This window comes from Anas platyrhynchos, chromosome 1 (genome assembly GCF_047663525.1).
Source record: "Anas platyrhynchos isolate ZD024472 breed Pekin duck chromosome 1, IASCAAS_PekinDuck_T2T, whole genome shotgun sequence".
Taxonomy (NCBI): domain Eukaryota; kingdom Metazoa; phylum Chordata; class Aves; order Anseriformes; family Anatidae; genus Anas; species Anas platyrhynchos.
Genome location: NC_092587.1, coordinates 57,943,854 through 57,954,152, shown reverse-complemented (window position 1 = coordinate 57,954,152; position 10,299 = coordinate 57,943,854). Strand labels below are relative to the sequence as shown.

General features: G+C 40.9%; 1 protein-coding gene across 2 annotated transcripts in view; it reads left to right on the top strand.

Moving 5' to 3' along the window:
• The first annotated feature begins 8,596 nt into the window (after positions 1-8,596).
• TXNRD1 (thioredoxin reductase 1) overlaps positions 8,597-10,299 on the top strand; it is a 37,519-nt gene continuing 35,816 nt past the window's right edge. Inside the window, exon 1 of one of the 2 annotated variants that reach the window (XM_038165314.2) lies at positions 8,597-8,749. In XM_038165314.2, coding sequence (XP_038021242.1) covers positions 8,674-8,749 — 76 coding nt within the window. In that variant the 5' untranslated portion in view covers positions 8,597-8,673. The remainder of the gene's footprint in view (positions 8,750-10,299) is intronic. The other variant, XM_027449522.3, reaches the window with a different exon arrangement.

Here is a 10,299-nt window from a genome sequence, read left to right as displayed (position 1 = left end):
AGCGCGCTGCCTCCCGCCGCCAAACGGCTTCCTTTCTTTTTTTTTTTTTTTTTTTTTTGAAGTCAGAGGTGCTGCGAGGCCGCGTCCTGCCCCTTCCCTCTGTTTCCTCTACACGCACACCATCCCTGAAAACCTTTTTTACCCCCCCCCCCCCCCTCCATGACACGGGGCCTAAAGGGCCTGGTTTCCTTCCACTTTGTTGTTCTCAACACGCACGGCCTAGGGCTGGCTTCTCCACCGAGATCTATAAACCCCTCTTACAAAACGTTTATATGAAACACTTCATAACCCGCCGATGCTGCCATTCACTAGGACTGGAGAGTGATTTTTTGTTTTTGTAGGTGAAGGCAGCCAAAAACACTCCCCACACCTGCCACCAACGTGTGTCCATTTGTGATCTCCACAGCAGAAGTAACAACAATTTTGTTTCATACTGCCCTTAATAACCTGTAGTAATTCTTCATTACTTCGGAGTCCTAAGTATCTTGCTAAAGTGTAGTGAAGAAACTCATGTTTCACAATGGCCTTTGTCAGCGTTCTTTACCAAGTTAATACCTGATACACAAATACGTTCCTCTCCAGGTTTTCTTCTGGATTTAAACAAAGCAAAACCCAATAAACCTTATAAATTGCCCCTTGTTTTCACTTAGGAATGTTAGTTTCTTATATTTCAATATACCAGAAAGATTCATGTTCACTCAAAACGTCCATGGATTTGGAGTTTCAGGTTTAAAAGGAAACATCAAATGAGACAAATTTTGCATGACCTCAGGTTTTTACTTCAAATGCTATTTGTGGCTTCATTCTGCCTCCTGGGTACTGTGAGCAGTAATTAGTTAATTTTTTTTTTTTTTTTGAAAATGCCTGGAAGATGTAAAGTAATAAAAGAACATTCACTAACTTTGGGGCCTTAGGGAATGCATTTCCCCTTTATCTATTTTACAGCTTGTGTACACTGAATATAATACCACGACAATGCCCTATTCATCTTGCAATGTTCTTTTAAGATCCTACGGATTCTCTCATCTCAACCTGGAATTTCACAACTGAGTAGAAAGACAAATGCTCACCACTGTGCAGGTTCTTCAGGGCACAGTGTAGAAGTTGCACTTTGTTTTGAACAGCTAGTTGACGTTTTGATTGAAAGTGTGGCCCTTAAATCTTATTACTGTATGTTTTTCAAACTCTAAACAAAAATACTAATTGTTTTACCTGTGATGGTTTTGCTGACATTTCTCACGGTTGCATTGATGAAAAAAATTACTTGTCCAATGATTTTATTCAACGTTTTTCTGTAGGACAGCATAGTGGGAACAAGTGCTCTCTGTTACTGGTGACAGAAGAGCTCTCGGTAGTTAAGTATGTCAGCTAGCTGAAACGAGGAGATCCAAGACTTCAATCAAGAGTCCTTCTTTACATACCTCTTATCTTGTGTTCCTTTATTAGTAACAGCTTCTATCACACATTTAGCGTGGAGTCTTTAATTGGTTAATTATTTTATCCATATGCTAAGTGCATACTTAAGCTCCATATATTTGCAACACCATGTGTTCTATTCATCCCATATATCCTGACGAGGTACATTTCAATGTGTCCAATCTGCATCTCCCCTCTGCTCAATATTAGTGGTGTCTTGTGAGAACCTTGATAAAGTATCTGGTATAACACTTGCTGCTTTGTTATCTACCTGCTTATCAGTTGCAGTCTCAAATTCCTCATCACAGCATTTAGATGTTATATTTTCCAGGCCTGAATATAATTTCTCCTATCTGTAGTGTGTTCCTTATATTCTGCAGTCAATCCATTTCTCCTTTTAGACCAGGTCAAATTTTGTCCATACAAAAAGAGGGGAAGAATTTGCAAGAGCAGGTGGAGTTAACTGTAGTAAAATGTAAGAGTTTTCACAGAATCACAGAATTGTCTAGGTTGGAAGAGACCTCAAGATCATTGAGTCCAACCTCTGACCTAAACCTCACAACCTTTTGTGAGGTTGTGATCTATTTTGTGAGGTTGTCATTGATGTCTGAAATTTCCAGTAAGGAAATCAAAACCTTCACATATCTTCTGTTCTATCTGGGTAGCTAAGAAAGCTCACAGAGGTGAGCAGGTGTGCTACAGGTATTACTACAGAACCTTCTTTAAACCGGGATACATCAGCCCAATGCAGATTGTGTCTCAATTGTGGTCTGGACTCTGTCATTTGAAAAAATGTGGTTAAAACAAGAAATTGCAATTTTAAAAGAAATAGCACTGGATGGTAGTAGGGGGTTTATCCGACATCCTCCCGAGTTCTCATTACTGTGCAATTCTGAGTGTAACAGACTGGACATACACGTAGGTCTGTTGTCAAACTATGAACTCCATAATGCTTCAGGAATCGTTTCACTCTTAGCAGATTTGTGGGCTAGAGCATTCTTATTTGTAGTAGAAAGTCCTAATTAAAAGATACTTGGAAGATACTACAGAGCCCAACAGTGCTATGTGGAAAAAAAAAAAAAAAAGAATATGGATATTCAGGAGAGATTTTCTACAGGTAAGTAACCAAGCTCAGGAGTCACAGTAGGGTGAGATCAGATGGAATGAATTAAAGTTCAGGACATTTTTAATTTTCCCATAGATCTGTAGCTCTCACTCATGTTGAAAAGAATCTTTAGCTACCCCAGTGTAGCTCGCTTTTAGATTGTATTGCCCTTTAAACACTAAAAATTTTGCCACACTTTGAAGGAACTCAGTGCTTGGGCAGCATTCGTGCTGTGGTCCCACAGCCCTGGCAGGGAGTCATGTGCAGGGGCCGTATTGTGACAGTGCACCAAGAGGCAGCTCTTTAATAGTAGGCGGCTTTGACAGCCCCACCATGGGGACTGAAGGAGGTGTTTATTCACAGCACGTTGGTATCCAGCCAAAGGGAGGCTGGACAAAGTGAGATTCTGAAGTGACTGCAGCCCATCTGGGTGGTATGGTCCAAAGAGCACGGTGCAATCTTGGATTCAGTTCCCTGCGCACTTCTTGGGCAAATCACTGTAAATCAAGGTCATCAAATGTCAATTGAGAGGTGCATAAATACCTTTGAAAGTCTGAATTTTAATTATATTGTGCCTCAATTCCCCATCAGCTACATCAGTAACAATACTACTTTCCTACTTGGAGATGAACTGTAAATTGCTTAGACACTAAGCGAACAAGACATGTAAGGGTAAAGCCATTTCCTGAAGACTTCTTGAGACTGAAATAATTTTTGAGTGATTTCCTTGCACTCAAATACTTTTTTTTTAATTATTATTATTTTTTATTTTCCACAAGATGTACAGAAATTTAGTATGTTGATATGTATACCACTAAGTAAATTTGATTAAAATTGGCCAACATTTCAAAAGTTACTGAGGGAGCTAAGACAAATAGGCAGTGCATGAATGCATAAGTCTTGTTCCCTTAGATAAAAAGAAAAATCAACTCATTGTTTTTACCCGTGGAACAGCTAGTCAAGCAAGTAGATCCTAAGATACTACTTGTAGTTTAGATGTACTAGTTACTCTCAGCCAGGTGGGGTTAAACGTGGCTAGCAGCAATCCCTTTGAAATGTACCTGCAGCAGAACTGACTTGTAATCAGGTAATTGATTTGTTAAAACATGTCTAAAAGCATCAAGTATAAACGCACCACAAGAGCAACAAAGAACATCAAAGTACACGTGCAAGAAGGTGGTCCAGACAGAATCGTTTAAAAGATAAGATGAGATCTTGGCAGAAGTCTCGGCCATGAATAATACAGCAACAGTTGGAGGTGAAACTCTAACTTTGTTTTCCACAAAGCAGTGCCACACTTTTATTGAGATGCAATCTGACAGGAGCCTTGCTTTGTGATTATGCAATTATAGCCTCCTGGATAAAAAAAAGACGTGTGCAATGGTTTGGGCTCCTTTTGAAACACGTGGGGAAAAAAATCAATGTTAATTTTAAATGGCAAAGGATAAAATTATTTGGCTTTTCAAACCTTATGACAAGTAATACAAAGTATAGAAAGAAAAGCTTCAGTATCTCTAGTAAAACTAGATACTCTAGTAAAACTTTTCTGTGGCTAGATATATGGCACATTTGCAGCTGTCATTCACATGGGTTTATTTGTTATCATCTGCACTCAGCTGTATTGTGTGGTTATGTGTTTTTGGTCTTCTCCTATTATCAGCTATATGTGGGATTGAATTTACCCAGTAGCATGAGTATGGTGAAAGACATCTTACTTCATTCTGCTGTGTAAGAGAACAAGCAGCTGCTTAATGGCCATGCGGTGAAACCCAACATCTCCCATGGGTGGAAAAGCTGCATTCTGTTACAGCTCTGTTTTGGGCATTGCTGAGGGAGCCCAGAAGGCACGTTAGATGAAGATGGAAGTGAAGACGTGGATTACTGCCCAGTTCAATTGTGATTACGAAGTTACAGTTAGGAAAACCCTAAGACTGCCAGTTCTGATACACCTGGCTTATGGAGTAGGGGCTCCAGAGGACTACAGAGCTAAGCTTTGCTCTGTATCATCAGATCTTCTTTTCCAAAGGGTATGTTCCCACATTTTGTCCATGTGTTTGAATTGCACAATGCTAATAGATTTGATGACTCAGTTTTGCTTGCAATGACTGGAGGAATTCAGCGTTTTCTTGGAAGTATCTGACCTTTCCAGAGGCTGTGACACTTGTCAGTATTTGTTGTTTCACCTGTCAAGGTGACTGTATGGGATTCCAAATTGCAGAGCTGAAAGCTTGCCACTGTGTCAGTGGCATCACTAAAACAAAATTGTTTTCCAAGTCAGAATCTGTTACCACAGGCGGATCTTAACTGTGCCCCTCAACTATTGCTAAGATACTGACACTGTCACATTTGTAGTGTAGGCAGAGACATAGATTTCTTCTGTCAACTTCATCATGAAAGCTTGAATTCTCACTTGAATTTGTCCAAACTAAGGGCTAGGGATGGATAGGCCCACTCTTTAGCAGTGGAAGCCTGTCTCTGGAAGATGAGTTGCCATCTGGAGATGCCTGTCTTTCTCTGCAGGCTACAGAAGGAGCTCAGATCAAGAGCTTATAAGAGAGGCCCAGCTCTTAGGTGGCTGATGCAAGGTAAGAAGAACCTAAGTTTGCAAAAATGACAGGTATTTAAATGGCATGCAGAAAATACAAGGACTGTGCCAGCTTTAATAATGTGAATATTGAGGTTATTTTGCATTCAGCACCAATAATTCTGCAACTTATAAGGAGAAGGTGGCACTCTGGGTGCTTCATTTACTGCGACAAACCTTCCTCCTAGTTTATATATAGATGGAATATATAGACATCTATTATTTTGATGGTCACTTTTATAATAGCCACAGGGAACTGGGAATCAATTAGCTCAGAAACAACTGAGTGACTGGTCCCACTGATGTATCCTTTAGATTATCATGACTCTGTTGCAGGGTTCTTCACTGGGAGTCATGCAGCAAAAATGTTTGCTATAACTTATCAAGATTTCAAAACAGTGTGAGACACCTTACATTTCATCTCTATAAAAAATGTTATCAGTTAATATCTTAATGTAATTGCTATTTTTATTAATAAGTATTTTGTAGACTTCTTACACGTTAATTGAATTTATCACAGCTGATCTCTTAGCACCAACAATGGTATTTTATGCAGTCTATGCTTTATGATAGTCCAGTATTCAAGACAGGACACTATGCGTGAGATTTTCAAGGCTTTCTTTTGTTCTACAGATATTTTTAATGAGACAGTCATTGCTGTCCTGCTTCTTAACATGGCATTTTTGAAGATGTGCACTAAATTTTCATGTTGATGGAACTAACAGACTAGAAGACAAACCCAAAGCATATCTAAATCAGTGCTTTGGAATGGAGCTGAAACAGACTTTCAGTTTCCCAAAAACTTCAGTGCTTAGACTTATCTATGACTCCAACAGGGATTTAAATTCATGCCTGTATCAAGGAGATACTACAGGATCCAGGGTGTCCTTAAACTTTTATGATCCTGAAGACTGCTCTCCGATGTGTGTCCTTGCTACTGGAAAAGGACAGCGTGAAGATTATTTATGAGGGGGACAGCAGTAGAAATTGAAATGTCAAGCATGTTCTAAACAGAGAGGAAGATAAAGTCTCTCTCCCAGAGAGTCAAAACGAAGAGAGAAAGGCAGAGAATAAGGAAAAGATATGTAATGGACAGACAAGGCACCAGGAGATCTCACTAGTAATACAGCATTTTTCTTTCATCCTCTTCCACGTGGCATTCTTGTTATCATGTTCTGCTTTCATTTCAGTGGCACAGCACTGGACCTCATGTACACTTGCAGTTCAGCCAGCTAAGAATAAATTCTAAAATAAATGGATGTGCCTGGCTTTTCATAAGCCTCAAAAAGTGTAATTTCTAGGAGAAGTTAAAATAAAAACTTAGATACTTCTTGGACTCGCCCAGAAAGAAATCTAACCTGGGGGACATTGTAAGAGCAAAGAGAAGACCAGACCTCGATGGAGAATCACACAAACATGGTAAAAAAGTAGATATAACTGGAGAGACGATGCTCTGGCAAAATAATAAATCAGAAAAAAAAAAAAAAAAAAAAAAAAAAGAGTAATGAATTTTATAGGAACTTGGGGTTAATCACAACCTGTGTGACTCATGTGAAACCATGAAGCCCATGGAAAAACTGGAAAGGAGATTTCTTACAAAGGCTGAGATCAGGAGTGGTCTGATAAAAGAATAGTTGAGGAATGTAAGTTCTCAGGCTGCACTTTGAATGGCCTCAAGGCAGTATTAATGAGTGGTTCTAATAACTAGGGTAAGAGGTGAGGTGTGCAAGTAAAACTGTGTAGGAAGAAGCAGCAGATTGGGAGGAGTGGGATGATGAAGAAGGTGAAAATGAATGCTAGTCTTTGGATGCAGCATCAAGGCTCTGTTCTGCAATGACAGACTCTTTGGGTTACTATACTTAAAATTTTAAAGTGACTTTGGAAAATTAGTATTTTGGATGCACTGTTCTGCAGTCTTATGAAACATCTCAAATGTTAGACTTAGTTTTTTCTCCTCCTTCAATATGTCTTCACCACATCAACTTGAGTTGTTTTTTTTTCTTTTTTTTTTTTTTTTTCTTTTCCTAATGAAAGCAAATGTGATGGGAACATAATTGCAAAACAATAAGCAAAATGAAATATTGTGAATGATTTCAAGGACAGAAATAGCACACCAAGGTATTCTTTAAACTTGATTTTTCTCACGTTGACTGATTGTCAGCTTGTAGTCCCCATTTTATGGAAATATTGAGATGGGGTTTGGCAGAATAGAGTTTCTTCCCTAAGCTTATTCAGCAAATGATTTTAATAACTTTAATTCTGAAGCTGTAATAACCCCTGAATGCATGTAACAGTTATTATCCCCATTATCATCATAATTTATGCTGTTACAGATATCTGTATTGAAGACATTATTTCTGAAATCTCAGTGATCATTCCCACAGTAAGTTCAGAGACTTTTTTCCACTTATAAATTTAGTTGTCTTTTTTTTTTTTTTTTTTTTTTTTTATTAGAAACTCCAGCTGACACTGGAAATCTCACTGCAGAGTGTAAGAGTAATACAGCATCACAAATGGGAATTGCTGAATCCTTGTGTGCAAAAAATAAGCTGAGGACTGTGAGGTAATGCCTCAAGCCTTAAGATTCCAAAGTTTTTATCTTGTTCTCTTCCCTTTCTATTAGCCCTTTCCTCTGTTGCTTATCGTTCATTACTGTTGGGTCAGAGTAGAGAGCCTTTGTGTTTCAGCTTTGGGTGTAACAAGCATTAGCAAGGTAATTGTAACTCTGAAGGTGTTATAGGGTAACTAGACCTATAAGTTTATGAACTATTAACTAGTTTATGAACTATTAACTAGAATTATAAGTTTATGTTGGGGGATATTTGGCATGAGTGACTTCCTCAGGACCACAGATCAATTGTCCAGTGGTCTTAGGAACTGGACTAGGAGCTCCTGGGTCTACAGCATGCGTTTTGTTGCAGTGCCTTGGCATGAAGTGTTTGGCCCTGCCGAGCTCAGCAGCCAATTTGTGCAACTGAAAAGCTTCATCCACCAAAAAAAAAAAAAAATATATATATATATATGTATATTTATTTATTTATTTATTTATTTATATATAATTATTTTTTTAAAACCTTTCCAAAAGAAGTCATTGTTTCCTGTAAGCAAGAACACAGATTGGATAAATTGCCACGTTTGGTGTAACAAGGAAGGGTGAAGAAAGTTCAAATGGGAGCCGAGGGTACCAGCAGCGTGCTGTTGTGCTGCTGCTCATCCCACCCTTTTTTGTCTCCTCTGTTTAGGCCAGGAATCTCCTTGGCAGGCTCTGCTCCTGCCCTGATGTTGTGGGAGAGCCACCAAAGGGGCCATTAAGAGCTCATTAAGACAAGGAGCTCCCGGATCCCCGAGGGGAGCGGGGCGCTCAGCCCCATCACACTCGGTGCTTCTCTTCCAGTTAGGGGCATGAATTGCCACAAAAACACTCCTCAGACACCTGCAGCTCCCTCCTAACATCGGCCAGGCCCCGGCCCGGCTCCGCCTGGGCACCGCCAGGGGTCGCGCCAGGCCCGGGGCTGGGTCTAAACCCGGCGCCATCGCGCTGGAGCCGGGCCGGGGGCTGAGGCGCGGCATGGGGGGCGCCCTGAGGAAGGGGCAGGCGGTGCGGCAGGCGCCTGAGGGCTGCCCGCAGGGGAGGCGCCCGGCAGGTAAGGGGCAGCCGCCGGGGGTCGTGGCCGAAACGCCGGGGGGTTGCGGTTGAGCTTGGGGGCAGCCAGCGGGGAAAACGCATCGCCGGGGGTGCCTGCTTGCTGCACAGCCCCGCCGGAGTGAAAGCGTGGCTGCTCGAGGGGTGTTCTCGGCTCTGCCAAGCGCCAGGGAAAGGGGTCTGCCTGGAAAGCCCGAGTTACATCTTCGGTGTTTGAAGAGCACTGGAACGAAAGCGCCTTGGCAGCTTTCAGGTAACGCGTTTTAAGGGTTGTTTTGCGGAATGGGAATCGCCAGTGGCGTGGCGAAGAGCAGAGGGGGCTGTGCAGTAAGGGGCTGTGCGAGGCAGGAGCTGGCGAGCACATTAATGAGGTTTATAACCCTCTAAAACTCTCGAAATTGGCTTATCGTTGTGGCTGCGTATTGCTTAGTAACTTTCTGTTGTACAAACAGAAAGGCATGGCACTGGAAGCACTGGATGGTCACTTATCTTAACACGAAAGACTGAAGAAAAGATCATTTTCAAGCATTTGTCAAAAGCATCCAGATGTCCCTGTGCTTCCTGGGTGATGCAGCTCCCTGAGAGCACTCAGGGTAACCCACAGCACTCACCCCATTAGGGAAGGTCCCTCACCTGATGCTGCCATTACCACGTTCCTATTAAGAGTAGAAATGCCCAATTTAGCTTTAAACCAGGTACCAAAGTCTGGGCAGGTATAGTAGCACAGAGTTTGGGGCAGAATAAATAGCTGTGTAGTTATACCCAACCCAGTTCCTCTGGACAACCGCGTATCTGCTGACACAACCTCAGAAAGGAAGTCTGCATCTTAACCAGCTATTGCAGCCTTGTGAATCTGAGTCATTTGGGCTAACCTGACTTAAAAGAACATATTGTTTGGGCTTCAATTTATACACTCTGCTGTATCTTAGTTTTTCAGTATAAGACATTACTATTCCCTGCTACCCTTTCCACAATGCTGGGAGTGTCTTAATGTAATTCTGTAGTAAAGTCGCTTTAAAGTCTGATGTTAAGCTTTATATTTCAGCATCTAGGCAGCTTTGCTTCTGGGATGGTCACATACGAGTGGATTATTCTGTCGAGCCCAATGAAGAAACAAGTCAAATATTTCAATATCCGTCAAGGACAAGAGAAGAGGGGAGTTGTGGGTGGTGTTAAAAGAGGTTAAATAAGAAGATTAAAAACAAATAATTACTGAAATGCAAATAGTGATGTGTAATTTACTTGAAAACTGAAACATAATTCAAATAAGCTAGTTACTCATTGTTTAAATGCCTCTGAAACAGGGACTATCTTAAATTAACTTTCTATAGTTAGTCATACCAGGGAGTGGGTTGGTTTTGATTTATTTATTTATTTTTACCTCTACATACATCTCTCAGACAAGGTGCATTTAAACTTGTGTGTCCTTTCAGTAGCAGGAGGAAGAAATTGGGTCATTCCTAGCCTTAAGAATTTCTTAATTACCTTCTGGATCTTTTCCCACCTTTCCACCATTTTAGCAATGGGAATAATAAACTCAGAGTTTTGAAT